The following is a 16,703-nucleotide window of genomic DNA, read 5'->3' on the forward strand; positions in this document are numbered from 1 at the left end:
AATTTTTTTCCCATGACAGTATCCCTTTAAGTAGCTGGGTGTTATTATCTTAGTGTGGCTGTAGTCTTACCTGTCATAGTTCAGAGAAGCAATTTGCTCCACATGATTCTTGCAGGTCATTGTTTTACTGCAGTTGAATAACGAGGTAGAGAACTTATCAATTTAACATCGCTGGCTCTAAATGTGCAGGAGTATGTTCCACACATTGCTCAGTTTTGAACGTTCTCTGCTCAGAGCAGCAGTAAATAGAAGTAAAAATCCAATGTACCTGTCATTTGTTTGCCTCTTTGATTGGATAATAGACACACTGAGACTCAATAGGTGCAATATATCACATCATGGAAACATTGTAACAGGCTATTAGGCCTCCTACTGTAATATACTTTGGTAGTGATGGGCGAATTTATTTGGCAGGCGCGAATTTCCTGAGAATTTGCACGATTTGCCTCCAGCGAATAAATTCGGCAAACGCCCGCGAAAATTCGCCCGGCGTCAAAAAAACGGGTGCCGGCAGCAAAAACGAGACGCTGGCGCCGTTTCACGAATTTTTCACCGTTTCGTGAATTTCGCACGAAATTCGCGAATTTTTCGGCGAATCGAAGCGGCGCAAATTCGCCCATCTCTATACTTTGGTCAGCATCAGACTATGGTAATAAGACAGAACAATCAGTGCATAAAGATCCTATACATTAGACAACAAGATGAGTGAATGAATGGGAGCAGTTAAGAAACTGATTTCAAGTCGAATAATACCATGTTAAAGAAAAAAAAAAAAAAAAACACAGGCAACATTTTTTTTATATACCCAAGGCTATTTTTTATTTTTAGGTTATTTCAGTGTTCTCCTTTGTTCACACAATTTCTCAGACAAGGAAATAACATTTGATTGTGTGCAACACTTTCCAATCTATAGCTAATTAACACTGCTACTGCAGCAGGAAAGGCCTATCATGATATTTAATCCAGTTTTGCTCCAATGCAAAAATAGATGTTTTTATTTATCATGTTTGGATGGAAAACGGATGTTTTTTTTTTTTTTATATGGAAGAGAAAAACATATGTTTGATCAATGTAAAACTGGATTAAATCCCTGACACTTCCCGGAGCTGCCAGTACTGGGCATACGGCTGAGGCAGCCCAGATATATTTTGAAGCTTCGTTCCATTGTGAAAAGATAACGGATGTGAATTTAGCACACGATCTAGAAATCCTTCTCCTGTCAGAACATTCTAGAATATTTTTTAAAATAAATATATATTCACTTTCCCAATAGGCTTAAATTCATTCACCCTAGAGAATGTATGTTTCAAAGATAATGTCATTTATTTGCAAGAAACCCATGGATCAGGTAAATAAGAATGTGTTAGGATGACCTCCCTATGGTCACTGCGTGAGGCTTAATCCTACAACGTGAATACCTTTAGACCAGCTATAGGGATTGCACTAACACTGTTAGGAGTATCCTCTTTATCTCTCAGTTGTGAAGACTTTTCCCATTCAGGTCATCTCCATGATAGATAATGGAGCTCTATGGCTGTGTATCACAAACATCTAACAATTCTGATCATTATTTATATTTCTGACCTGTACTTTACTTTGATGCCCTGTCTACTATTATCAAATGGTTGTTGTTATTTCCTGGCATCGTGGAGTTTTGTTCTACGTAGGGTATGATCTGAAGGTCATGGGACTGTCCTAGCCTTACTCCATGTATTATTATCATTATTAATATTATTATTACATCACTCAGTAAATAAGCAGGGTTCCAAAGTTTGCAAAGTTTTTTAGCCAATAATGTCTGTTTGCTATAAAATGGACAACACAGTTTTTTTCTTTTTCCAAAGTCATGGTTTTTAGGTATAGCCATAGAAACGATAAAGACGCAATTATGAATAGTTGGGACAGAGGAGAGAATGAGAAAGGTTTGTGGCTTTAAATAACTATGTGAATACAGATACAAAATAAACAGGCTGCCTGTAGGAAAAATCTTGATCAAGTCCTATTGTATGTATGCAACCTTCCTTTGGTAAGCAAGGCAGCTGAGCCCTGCTATATAATGATAAATATGCCTGAGTTTTTCAGGGATTGTAGATTGTCTTCTGAGCAGCATTGACCCAAAGACCAGCAATTTCTGGATAGGTCAAAAGAACCAGGAGAGTTTCAGTTCTGGTGGGAACACTTACACAATGTCTCAGGTATGTGTAGTAGGCCAGATTGGTAATAGCATTTTTAATATTTGTAAGTATGTTCCCTGTCCAAACAGAGTCAGAAATATTTGATGTAGTCATTATCTGTAAGAATGCCCCATTTTGCATGTCCATGTGTTAACAGGAATGTTTTTTGTAAAATACGATAAGTTGTTGACCTTAGTACATGCAAAGTTAGGGCTGCATGTAGTAGGCTTATTACAATGCTTCCCTCAGCTCCTGTTGCATCCAGGTCAGGATAATAATCCACAGACACAAGCTGGAAACCACCAAAAGCCATTGAATTCATTCTCCATGTTCGCTCTTCCATTTACAACAAATAAGAATAACAAAAATGAAACGCTGGTCCTTTGGAAACTGGTGGCAGTGGCTCCATGTCCTCCCACAAAAATAAAATCAGCGTACTATGACAGCCAACACAAGGAGGAATAACAGCAGAGACACCCTGACCCCATCACTACCATTGCCTGCTGCCTGTTGTACTCCACTGGGTATTCTGATTGGCGTCCTCCTTGTACATTTAGTCTTCCTCTTGGTGGAGCCAGTGGGCAAAGTGCCGAAGTTAAATTTATGATGATAATCAGGAGCATAATCCTGAAGATCATTCATGCTCTTTACAGACACAGGTTTTGAAATGCGATTCCTATTCTTGTGACTGGTACAGTTTTTCCCTGGCTTTCTAGAACCCGGTCGACGATCTGGAGGGGCTGCAGGCTCATTTTGGTGTAGGCCAAGATCAAGTTCCTTCCCCTTCTCTTTGGAGGAATGATGAGAGTGATGGCCTTTGTGTGTTATATGATGTGTCGTGCTGAACGTGTGAGTCTTAATCTGGTGAAGAGATTCTGAGCCTGAACAATGCACAAAGTCTTCTGCTTTCAACACTTTAAGGTCCATGCCTGCCAAATGATCAGGGGATTCACAAATAACATTTGAACTAGAGCCTCGAAAACCTTGTAACCATTCCCAGAGAGATCTTGCTTTACAACCACAGTCCCAAGGGTTACCATTGAGCCTTAGAAACTCTAAAGCAGAGAGGTGGGCCAAACAATCCCCGTGCAGTTCAGTTAGGCTATTGTTAAACAGGAAAAGCATGGTGAGTCTCTTGAGGTCATGGAATGCAGTCTTGTGAACCCACTGAAGCTGATTTTGATGTAGGAGAAGACGGTCCAGGTTTACAAGGCCTCTAAATGTATTTTGGTGGAGACTCCAGAGTTTGTTGCCATGCAGAAAAAGGTAACTTAGGTTAACCAAATCTATAAATATGTCATCTTGTAGAAACCCGATGTGGTTATCCTGCAAATAAAGGAACTGCAAACTGTGGAGTCCACTAAATATTCCACTAGGCAGAGAGCTGAGTCCACATTTATACAGATGCAAGGCATGAAGTCTAGACAAACCTTGAAAGGTGTCTGCTGCTAAAGCCCTTAAGTAACGATTGTCCCCCAAATCCAGCTCTTCAAGGTTATCAAATCCTTCAAATGTGGCTGGGTCTATAAAGGTGATGTTATTGGAATAGAGCCAAAGGGTTACCAAAGAAGGACCAAAATCCCCTCGGTGAAGCATGGTGATCTGGTTATTTTGCAGAAATATTCTTTCGCTGTTTTCTGGAATGCCTTCTGGTATCACTCCAAAGTTGTGGGCCTGGCAGCTGACAGTCATAGGAGCGGGGTAACAGATACAGTTTGTAGGGCATAATGAGATCAAAGGGATCTGGAGTCCAACAAGTACCAAGAACAGATTCATGTGACATCCTATTGAAAAAGAAGAGCAGATGGAAATATTAGTCACATATTAGATAGATACATTACATACAAGTCTTAATGAAGGGGTCGATCTATCATGTTGTGTAAAAAGTGCAGTAAAACATTACCAGTGGATAGTTAGATACCCTAACAGAACTTATTAAAATGCTTACAAATGCCTAAAAAAACTACATTTTTCTTTTTCTATCATTAAATTGCCTTTCTTTAAAGAGAATTGTCTGTTTTGACGTGGATTAAGTTTTTCATCATAACATAGAATAATAAATTATGTTTAACCTTTGTCGTGTTGAACTAGGTTCCCAGTAATGAGGCGCATCGCAACAGAACTTCCATGGGAAATACGCGTGTATAGAACTTGCACAAATGTACTAGATGAACACATATGATTTGACTTGATATGGGACAATGTTGGAATTGAAGAAGCACATGCATATGAAAAGATCTTGATATTTGCACTGATAAATTACATTAAAGGAACAGTAACGTCAAAAAATAAAAGTGGTTTAAAGTAATGAAAATATAATGCATTGTTGCCCTGCACTAGTAAAACTGATGTGTTTGCTTAAGAAAGACTACTATTGTTTATATAAATAAGCTGCTGTGTAGCAATGGGGGCAGCCATTCAAAGGAGAAAAAGCTCAAGATACACAGCAGATAGCAGATAAGCTCTGTCTGTCTAGTGGTGTTATCTGTTATCCATTTGTTAACCTGTGCCATATAGCCGTTTTTCAATTTCCACCATTGCTCCACAGCAGCTTGTTTATATGAACTATAGTAGTGTTTCTGAAGCAAACAGATCAGATTTAACAGTGCAGGGCAACACTACATGATATTTTCATTACTTTAAAACACTTAAATTTTTTGGTGTTACTGTTCCTTTAAGATAAAACGATAAATTCATACTCACAACCCATTAACCATAGTTTTTGGTCTATTCAGAGGTTATATTTTTCCTTTTAGTTTTAAAAATAATTAACATCCTTACCACCATCTTAAAATGGTTCTACACCAGGTTGTGGCATGTCCAAGTGAAATCTATCAGCCTATCCTATCAAAGCTTTTAAAAGAACATGGAAAACCATGCCCATAATTGTATCTGTCACAGCTCACAATTTCCCTGTAGACACCTTGACCTTTGATTGATCAAAGTACTGACTTGTGACATTAATTGCAATGCCCCAGGAAACAAGAGGAGTCTAGCTCCAAAACAAATCTGCTCCCTTCAGTCTCCAGAGATGAACCAGAGAATGTATAAATAACACTGTAATTAATTATTTCACCTTTCCTAAACATGACTTTTTCTACTAAATGGGCAGTCTTTCCCGTAAGGTTTAATTTGCCTTTATATATAATTGGATCTGAAAGCTTCAGTACATATCTAGGGCTCTGTTGAAGGCTTCCTCTAGGAACTGAAATGAAGTATTGCATGTGCTCTTATAAAACCCTCCAATAAGTGGAAGCCAGTTGTCTACAGAAACATTTTTTTCTAATAAAGGCATCAGGGCAACACCCTGCCAATTTATGTCCATCGCAAAATCAGGGAACCAAGTCTTTTGCGATTTGTCACATATTCGAACCATCTGGAAATGCATGTGGGGTTAAATTCGGTGTGATATATCATAATGATTTAATCCACGTAGGAAAGCAATAATCCCGATTTTGGAAATTGACACAATTCATGCCTTTATACAAATTTAAAATAATTCCAAAAAAAAAATAATGTTTTATAAGAACACTACTTTGTCACAATCAGGCCAAGGTTGAAATTTGCTGCAGGAACCATGAATAATGTGTATTTACTCATCTGATTCCTACACAACAACTAGGCCAAATGCTAATACAAGTGCCATTTGTAATATGCTCACCATGCTCTATCCACTTGTAACCTTATACAGGTATGTGTTTTAATTATGGACTCCATAGATCAGCTCATGGGCATTTGGAAAAGCCAGTGACCCTACTAACTCCAAATCAGCCTGAATTCCAAGGCAGACAGCAGCAAAACAAAAATGTTAAATAATTAGGTATCATTCGCCATGAAAATGCAAAAAGACTGAATTCCTTTCCTGCATGCCAAAAACCGAAACCAGGTGCGACTTTATTAGCATTTACAAAGATGCATGCAAAGGTTTCAGTATCTCTGAAATTCAATTTGATCTACTGTCTGAGCTAAAGATGTAATAACTGGGCAAACATTGTTTCTGTCTGCAAATCTGCCAAAAAAAACTGAACAAAGGAACTTTTTGCAGATCTTACTCTCATACAAAGTGATTTGTATTTTAGATTTAGTGGGCTTTAAGAATACTGCAAATTTTATGTACAGGATAAATCCTGTTCTTGGATTCAACTCCATATTACATTTTACTATTTTATTACAAAAGGAAACATTTACAAAAAAATTAAAAATGTCGGAAACATAGGTAGAATCCTGGTGTACTGGGCTTCCTTTGTGAGCACCATTTTGGCATTTCATTTCATGCCCCAAGCATCATCATGTGCCACCCTGGGTGGGTGCATATACCGTCCATCTTGAAAAAAATGTTGGTACTGTGCATGTACCAGCTTTGATTGGTACAAAGGAAGTATGGCACACAAAATAATATGGCCACACAGGACTCACAGACCTAGAAGTACCATAGAAGAAGGTGAGCACCAGCCACAGTGGGTAGAAGGCTGGTGCTCACCTTTTTCTATGTGACTCCATATTATGTTCCGCTATATACTGTATTTTATTATATTAAAATCAACTCCATATTAAATCGACTCTATTACAGGTCCGGACTGAGAATTAAAATAGGCCCTGGCATTTCAGGTACACAGAGGCCCAATCAGCCCACTAAATACTGACTTTCTGTGGCGCCTTATAGCAGCCCCTCTGGCACAGAACCCACAGATTGCCAGTCCGGGCCTGCTCTATTCTATATACTATGCTACAGCAAATGGCCTTCCCATAATTTGGGGTTTTCTGAATATTTGATTAATTAATTTTACAATTTGCTGAGGAACTCCAAAGAATTTTAACTCTGTCTACCCAAGGGCTCCACAAAGTAATTTCAATCGTTTTGGGCAGAGGATCATAGGAGGTCATATTTAGGCTTCCCACTGGAAGATAAATATTTAAGAGACAACTGGACATATCCCCAGTGGAATGTGTTATTGATGATAAAAACATTTCCAACTGGGGCAAGAGAGCAGTTAACTCTTTAATATGCATTGTCAAGGGTGCCCAAAAGGTAGATGGGGGATCTATCAGTAGACCTTTAGCTGGTGATCAGTAGATCTCAAGACACTGTCAACAAACAGCTTGTCTATATCACCCTCCTGTTTCATTCTTTTCATTCAGATATTCATTATGTTAAGGTTACATAGGAATAATAAGATGAAACTCCAGCACACGGATGCTTAAGGGTTCATAACCCCTGACGAAGGGGTACGCCCCCGAAACGTTGTTTCCTGTTTGGCATTGACAATAAACACGGGTTATGAACCCTTAAGCATCCGTGTGCTGGAGTTTCATCTTATTGATCTATTGTTGGAGGTGCCGTCCTCCTTTAACCCCAAGCACCGGTGAGGATACTGAGAGACCAGGTGTGCTACTGCTTCTATTTGTTTGGAAGGTTACATAGGAACTAATTGTTTGTTAACAGTGTCGGACTGGGACACCAGGGCCCACCATAAAACCTTAGACCAGGGGCCCACTCTCAGTACTAATATTCTTCCTCTCCTCAATCAACCTCTATTCTCCCAGGCTTTTCCCTTTATACTATAATCAATTATTCCATATATTTAGCCTCTTTGTTCTCATTGAAATAGGGAATGGCCATGAAATAGGCCAAAAGTTTAGCTGCATGAGGGGCCACTGACACCTGGGCCCACCGGGAGTTTTCCTGGTATCCCTGTGGGCCAGTCCGACACTGTTTGTTAAATACAGCAATACACATTTTATCATAAATCAATATAATATTTAAGTAATATTTTACATGAAACAAAGCTAACAATACTTTTATGGATATAGATAATAATGGCACAATTACTAACAGTAGACCTCGCATTAGTAAAGTATGGCTGGCCACAGACGCAAAGATCCGATCGTACAAATCAACGTACGATCGGACTTTCTCATCTCCCGACCTGCCACTAACCCTTAAGATCAAAGTCTTACCAGTCAGATCAAATAAAGTAGTTAAAGAATAGATCAACCAATGTTCTGCCCCTGACCGTAATCGTACGATAGACAAATCTAGTGACAGTCTCCCTCGAAAATCCCTCCCTCGAAAATCGTACAATCGGCAATACACGCAGAGATATTATCGGCAGCCGACAGAAATTTTCTAATCTGTCCGGTCGACCAAACGACCGATCTCCGCCGGACGAAAAATGTCGGGACTCTTCACACACGGTCGAAAAATTATACGAATCCTCGATACGTATGATCGGATCTTTGCTTCTATGGCCAACTTAATGCATTAAGCAATAAGTGGAGCAGAGCAAGGCATGGATCAGCCATTGTGCATATTCCACTTATACTGAGAATGGAAAAAGAGCCAAATGAATGGGATTTGCTTTTCAGAATGCAAATGTTCAGTGGAGAAGCAGCAGTTCCAGATATGATTCATTGGTTATTTATCTGCAGCTAAATTAAAAGTATAAGTAGGTTGTATGCGTTCCCTTTCGGGTGATTCGAACAAAATATTTCTCCGATGTCCTCACTCATTGTACTGAAACGTGCCCGTAATCTCATTAGATGAATCAAAAGATGGTGCCACAATAGCAAGAAGAGACTGTTAAATAAATGTGTGTGTGTGTTTGGGGTTAATTCATATAAAAAGGTCACAGTGGTATCACAAGGTTGTCATGTTTTAATTGTCTGGATTTGTGCACTGCTGCCCTGGAGAGAATCACTACAACTTGACTGATATTTCTGTCCTTTAAAGTAATCTTGTTTAAACTGAAAGAGAACCACTTACATCGTGATCAGAGCTGGAGAAATCTCCATCCCAACGTTCTTTTGTTTTAAGAGGATCGTTTAAATGGATTAGCTGTTCCATTCTGTGCTGTCTGGAATGTTTGTGCACCCCTTAACACCTTTAATGCGTCTCCCCAGCCGCAGGCTGAGCGACACTGCTCTGAAGTGTTAGATTGTCACGGATGCTTCATTTTCCTCCCCCCCACCCAAATGGAAGCTCTCTGAACGCAAGTGCTAAAACACTATCAAGCTACACACAATGCTTCTCAATATATATTCTAGGCAATGTTTAAAGGAGAAGGAAAGGTCTTTTAACTTGGGGTGCCAAAAGCTAGGCACCCCCAGTGATCTGTTCCAGCTTCTTCTGTCTTTAAATTTCCCAGGGCAGACGCATACGCAGCAAAACGAAATAGCTGACTTTTTCGCATGCGAAGAAAAAAAGAAGAAACCAGATGACGATCGATCCGTGGTGCTCGCTGGAAGAATCCCAGGCCAGTGCAATTTTCTTCTGATAGGAGCTCTGGCCTGGGGTTTCAGGTACATGCGATCACTTGGGGGGTGCCTAACTTTTGGCACCCCCAAGTTAAATTTCCTTTCCTTTTTCTTTAGGGCAGAGACACACGTGGATATTCGGGCATCTTCTTTGGGCGACTAATCTCCCTGAACTACCTTTCCGCCTGCTAGAATCTAAATCGCCAGCAAGATGGCACTCGGAGCGCCTCGATTTCTGAAGTCGCCTGAAATTTCCTCTTGAGGCAACTTCGGGCGACTTCGGAAAATTAATCGCTCCAAGAACAGTTACAGCATTGGTGACCCCCCCCCCCGAGCTGCTTTTTAAAGACATAAGAAGGTGAAAATGAAACTTTAAGCTTCGATATTAGATAAACCGTCCCAAATAGAAAAAAAATCTGAACTGAAAAAAGTGTTGGTAGGTGAAAAACCCCTATAAGTGTGATGGCCAGCAGGGATATTTGTCACTTGCACTAAAAATGCATGATCGTGGGTGAGAAATCGCCCAAAAAAGTAGTATAGTAGAACCTACATGTCCTGAGGTCGCCTGAAGTTTCCTCGCGAGGCAACTTTGGGCGACTTCAAAAGAACAAAGTGACGTGTAGGTGTTACCATCAGTGATTTCATTTATAGCGGCACAGAAGCATTTTCGGGAGATTTGTTGCCAGCAGTTGTGCACTTTTTATAACGCCCATTGGCTTCTATGGCCATGATTTTTGAGGAACAACACTGCAAAATATTTAGCTCATTGCTAGATACTAATCTAGTCAATTCTTTTGGATGCTTATTTCTGGGAACTGGCTTCAAGTCTCACAATATGTGAAATTTGGCTACGAAAGATATTTCATTTACTGACAAGCTATGGTCAGCCATGGTCCTTAGAGGTGAATTATTGAGTTATCTATAGATAGTTAGGTCTGAATTTGACAAAATAGTTTAATGAGTTGTCTTCTATCAGGAGACCTTGATCTCTTCCACCTTTCCACCACCATGCTAGCTGACATCCCTTGCCTGTGCATCATTCACGTCTCACCATAACTCCTCCACCCAGGACTTCTTCAATACTAGATACTATGGGTATTTATATATCACTTCCAGTCCCAGTTTCCTGGAGACGAGTCAAGCAAAAAAGGGACCTACTGTACTGGACCACATGGAGACATCGGCTCTATCAAAGCAGACAAGTATAATATTGTTTCATGCCTCCATTATGATGTGTCTAAGATAGATTGTCTTCAAACTGGAATTTAGGGCATGGTTCAGTTTTCAATCTTGAAGGACTACACTAAATTCATTGGGCTGGCTGCTTTCATGTCTGTTAATTTTGACAGTAGTTTGGATTTTGTACCAAAATATCACAGGTCTAGAACAAAAAAAGGAAAAAAAAGTGTAGGGTTTATTAAAAACACGCATTGCAAATGTAAGAGTAAGAGTAAGAGTAATAAAGCCCTGTATGAGTTGCTGAACAGGACAGTGTGAGTATTTAATGGAGTTTATGACAATCATTTATTGAACCACATGCTGCGTTATATTTATCAATTTCCGTGTTTCCGCCAGAGCTGTTCACTGAGATTCCTTGTTCAGTGTATCAAATGAACCGAAAGCCGACAAATGTTTATTAGGTTTGATTTGCAGAGTAACAGAGACAAAATTGAATAATTGTCAGGATTCACGGAGTTGGCACAATTTGCAACCAATAACCCAGATAGATGGATCACCCATAAAATAATCAAAAACTTTCAACACAAGCAGTAGGACAGAATCTTCCTGTTGATCCATAAAGAGATATGATAGTAATAGTGATGGGTGAATCTGACCCGTTTCGCTTCTCCAAAAATTTGTGAAAAGGCAAAAATTCACCAAAATGCATTGAAGTCTATGGGGGTCAAATTTTTTTTATTGCGCAATGTGGCGTGTCAAATTGTTTTATTTTGTACAATTTTTTTCACCCATTGGATTCTATGAGGATCATTTTTGAGGACTGCAGGAAACGTACAGTTGTTCTATAGCTTATCTTTCTTTTCCAATTATTTTTATTGGCATTTTTGAATAAAAAAAAAAGAACAGAAAGCAGCAAAGCAATAGCTCAACCAAACACTTGTCAATTTCATAATAAGAAGAGAATTAGTACACAACAATTCATTCATAACCAAATATCAAATAAAGATAATAACACAATTCTATAGCTTATCTTGATCATGATTGTCATCTACGTGTTAGGCCCACACAGCTCATATTTGAAGATACAGGTACTACATTTAGAAAACATAAGGCAGGTTTCATCTTGGAGTTTCCTATCCTGTTTATAGTGCTAATTGTACTTCATTATTTTCCTTACCCAATTGCAGAGCTTTAATCACCTACCATTTTGACTTTCAACCTTCATTGATCTCTCAGGCCCCAGGATAACCCATAACAAGAGTTAAGTCTTTGCTCAAGCTTTGAACCTTGTTTCAGGAATTTGAAATTAGTAGTGATGGGCGAATTTATTCGCCAGGTGCATATTCGCGGCGAATTTGCACGATTCGCCGCCAACGAATAAATTCGCAAAATCTGCGTAAAAAAAAAATTTGGCGGACGCCGGCGTCAAAAACGAGACGCCAGTGCCGTTTCATGAATTTTTTGCAGTTTCGCTAATTTTTCGCCAGTTCGCGAATTTCGCTGGAAATTTGCAAATTTTTCGGCGAAACAGGGCAAATTCGCCCATCACTAGACATTAGACAATACAGATTCATTGCGCCACTCCAGTATCTCCTGGGAGCGAAAATAAACCCCCCTGCCCCACACATCAGATGTACATTTAAATAGTTGTATATAAATGTTTGTCTTTCTGGTATGTGTGCAGTGTGTGGTATATATACATGGGAAGAGATAGGGTCTTTGTATGAATGTGTGTTAAAACAATAACATACTAAACCTATTCAATCGTAAGTGCCGTAATTAAATACATTGGACAAATTGTCAGGCTGTTCCTATCATTCAGTCATACATGACCCCTGTGAATATAACCTAAAACTAGACTTTTAAACTTACTAAATACATACATCTTCCATAAAACCTGAAACATGTTATTGAGCATGGCAGGGGAGTGTCAATGATATATAAAGGCAATATAGGAGCCCTGATTAATGGCTGAACATGGAATAGAAGGCACTGAATGTGCTTCAACCACAAATCCTCAATCTTTAGAGAATGAGAAAGACATTGTTGAACCATATCATGAAATAAGCATTAAGGCTCAATCATGGGAACTACTTATAGCTGAAAAAAAAATTTTTTTATTTCTAATGGGACATGGTACTGACATCACAATTTGCAATATTTGTGTCTTACATATTGGTTACATGAGTGGAGGTCCCAAGATTTTCCCATAGTGTAGTCACAATCCTCTCCAGACTCTTTCCCCCTGTTCATAGCACATTCAAGGTGCAGTGAAGCCAACTTGAAACCTATCAGGTAAAATGGCTTTGTAGCCTCACAATGGGCTTACACAATAAAATCTGCTTGATTGGTGAGGTTGGCAGAAGAACACATGTTTTTAGCCATAAGCAGCCAAGACCCCACTGAGCATGTGCACAGTCTTGGTCTTGCAAAGATGTATAACAAAGTTACAAGATGGTGACCCCCTGTGGTCAACTTTGAAAGCATAAATTATTTGTTTGATTAGGCTTGTGGTGCAGTAAGTTCATGTTTATATTTAGTATACAAAATACAGCATTTCTAGCCTTAGTCTATTTTAGACTTTACATGCCCTTTAACATGCTATGTTTAAACAGAGTAGGCAATTTAATACTCAGTTAAGGAGTAGTAAACCCAAACATAAAACGTTGCTAAATGAAGGCAGATTCAGTTCTAAGCAACATACCAATATATATATATATACATCCTTCTTTCCATGCCTTCCTGAAGACGATTTAAATTAAGAGCCGAAACGTTGAAATAAACAAAAAATTGTTTTGCACTATAATTAAGTCCTGTGAGTGCACCAGCATATAGTTGGATAAGTATATATATATACATACAGTATATTTATTACAAATGTTCAGTGATTCTAAAGTTATTTGTAAAGGTAATAACTTTTAAATCCTTTGCATTGCCTGTCACTTCTGGTTCTGACTACTGACTTGCACAGAATTACATTTCACGATGGAACATTTTATGTTTGAAACGTACAAAACCTACAATGTCTATCTATCTAGGTGGTGGCACTTTAAGCTGTGATTTTTTTACAGTGTCTTTTTTTTTCCATTTGAAAGTTGACCTTTAATGCCTGATAAATTTTAGCTTTCCATCCCCTATAAATTGCCGCTGCCTCTGCACCACACAAGGTAATCTTGTCGAGAGAATTTCCAGGAAATATAAAAAGGCGTCTCTGAGGGCCTCTGTGAGTACAATGAAACGACACGTCCCTCCCCTTCTTATGGGGGATCATCCAGAAATCAATATATTCCTCGGCCTCTCCAGCCGCCTTCCTCGTCCTAATTAGCCCTGGAGATCCTGAAAGGGAAAGGTTTTGCCTGTCTTTTCTCAATTCAGTGATCTGATTAAACAGATACTGAAGGGTCTTATTGCCATGGCAATCACGCACCATTTCAACACGTAAATGTCTGTAGCAAGAGAAATTGTATAAATTCAGCTGCACATTTGGATCAATACATTTACGCATTGTGAATGTATGTATAAGTGTCACAGACTCAAACATGCTTTGATTCAACAAAGACTGGGCACAGCCTCCAGAAAACAATCATTTTCAATTGAAATCACTTCCCTCAAGAGCTTGCAATCCAATTCTCATGCCCAAGGCACAGGACTGATAAGACCTACAAGGTAACGGAGAAGCGTTGCAGCTGTGCAATAAACATACATCACATCAAGACTACAAATTAGTGATGGGCGAATTTATGCGCCAGGCACGAATTCACGCGATTTGCCGCCAGCGAATAAATTTGCGAAACGCCCGTGAAAATTCGCGGCACCGTTTCGCGAATTTTTCGCCGTTTTGCGAATTTTGCGAAATGGCGCAAATTCGCCCATCACTGATACAAATCAAATCATTATTATGTTTATCTGCTGTACACATCTAATAAGGCCAATATAACATATTGGGTGAGGGTGCTAATAGGTACATGTTCATTTCATTGGATCCTATTATTATTTTTCACTCTGATAATAATACTTTTGAAGCCCTGGCGTAGTCCAGAGATCATTAAAGGGGCAATGTAAGCCCCATTTCAACATAAAATGAATAGAGGCTTGTGTTGAACATACAGTACTTTGGAGCAGATTTACTAAGCTCGAGTGAATAATTTGAATGAAAAAATATTCGAATTTCGAAGTATTTTTTTTGGGTACTTCGACCATCGAATTGTTTAAATTTGATCGAATCGAATGATTCGAACGATTAGAAGTAAAAATCGTTTGACTATTCGACCATTCGATAATCGAAGTACTGTCTCTTTAAAAAATACTTCGACTTCATACTTCGCCACTTTAAACCTACCGAGGTGCAATGTTAGCCTATGGGGACCTTCCCCGGCACTTTTCTACGTTTTTTTTTGATCGAATAAAAATCCTTTGATCGAACAATTAAAATCGTTCCAATAGTTCGAATAGTTTTATTCGATCGTTCGATGGCTGTTGCGCTAAATCCTTCGCATTCGATATTCGAATTTGAAGGATTTTTACTTCGAGGGTCGAATTCGAGGGTTTTTTAACCCTCGAAATTCGACCCTTGATAAATCTGCCCCTTTGTGCCTATTTTTTTCATTAGGATATACATATATTTCATTTCTTGCACTAAAAAGAGCAAATACTGAACTTGTAAGTAAACGTAAATTGATTGTAAATGATTGATCCCAAGTACAATCAAAGCAAACTACTAGTCCACTGAAAACCCCTCTGTATAAACAAACCTCTGTGTTCCTCCAGCTGCAGCCTGTTATGCTGTAAGATAAGGAGCAGCTCATAATACAGATGCCTTTCTAGCGGACCAATGTTTTGTTTCTTTTATTTAAAAAACACACAAAAATTAATTATACTAACAATTTTAATTTAATTCAAATTAATTTGAAGATACTGTACTCCTTTATTATCCGGGTGGTAAAATTAGCCTTGAGCACGCTAATCCATGATTATAAAAAGTCTAACTTCACAATCTCCACTGTGTGTGTAATAAAGAAAGGTAATAAAACAGCAAATGGCCCTACCACCATAGTGTTTAAAGGAGAAGGAAAGCTCCAAGACAGTTTATTGCCAACAGATAAGCCACAATAGTGCAAGCTAGAATGCTGTATTTATTCTGCAGAATTCTTTACTATACCTGAGTAAACAGCTCTAGACACTGTCTCTGTTTGTTTAGGATAGAAGCTGTCATATTAGCTTGTTGTGACATCACTTCCTGCCTGAGTCTCTCCCTGCTCACTTACAGCTCTGAGCTCAGATTACAGCAGGGATGGAAGGGGAGGAGGGAGAGAGGAGCAAACTGAGCATGCTCAAGCCCTAGCCCTGGAGGTTTAAGCTGAAAACAGTAAGTCTGATACAGAAGCCCATGAGTACACAATAGAAGGAAAGAAATGTGATGTTTCTTTTGACAGAGGACTCAGAGCAGCATTACTTTGAGGGGTTACTGGTGTATTTATATAGACCTTTCTGATAAAGCTTACTTACTTTGAGCCTTTCCTTCTCCTTTAACCATTTTATACTTTCTTTTGTAAATCCAAGTGCGGACTTTTAACATTACGAAAAAGCTAACATCCAGCAATGCTCCTCGGTGGGACATGGACATACATTGAAAGGGCAGCAGACTCTCTATATGTGAGCCGAGCTTCACAGCATCGACAATGTTAGGATATTGCAGTAATCTAATATTCGATTTCCAGCGCCAGGGAAAAAAAATGTTCAGCCGAATAGGATTTCAATCATCTGAAACACAGAAAACTGTCCAGTCTAAGAACCTAATGGCTGAGAACTGGCTGTGATATGATCTAAATGTATTTTTCTGAACTATGTTCCTTGAAATTTATTGCACTTTTGAATACGGCGAGGGCTATTTTGAGGGCATTGTTTTGCTCGCTGATGGCACAATTGTACGGCACAATGGGAAATAATGTGGCACTTTATCCAGTAAATAGACAATAGGACCAATAAACAGTGACAGTGGATATACCTGGTTGTTAATCTATAACTCACAGATCTGTCAGATTTTTGTAGTTCCGTAACACCTGGAATGCAGCAAGATGCCTGTCCCAGACATATAAC

The 16,703-nt window shown here is 39.0% G+C and overlaps 1 protein-coding gene across 1 annotated transcript in view; it reads right to left on the reverse strand.

Moving 5' to 3' along the window:
• Window positions 1–1,245: 1,245 nt before the first annotated feature.
• Window positions 1,246–16,703, reverse strand: part of LOC108708847 (reticulon-4 receptor-like 1) — a 138,140-nt gene continuing 122,682 nt past the window's right edge. Inside the window, exon 2 of the mRNA XM_041583313.1 lies at window positions 1,246–3,958. Coding sequence (XP_041439247.1) covers window positions 2,604–3,958 — 1,355 coding nt within the window. The 3' untranslated portion in view covers window positions 1,246–2,603. The remainder of the gene's footprint in view (window positions 3,959–16,703) is intronic.

The sequence above is a fragment of the Xenopus laevis genome, chromosome 2S, assembly GCF_017654675.1.
Source record: "Xenopus laevis strain J_2021 chromosome 2S, Xenopus_laevis_v10.1, whole genome shotgun sequence".
Taxonomy (NCBI): Eukaryota; Metazoa; Chordata; class Amphibia; order Anura; family Pipidae; genus Xenopus; species Xenopus laevis.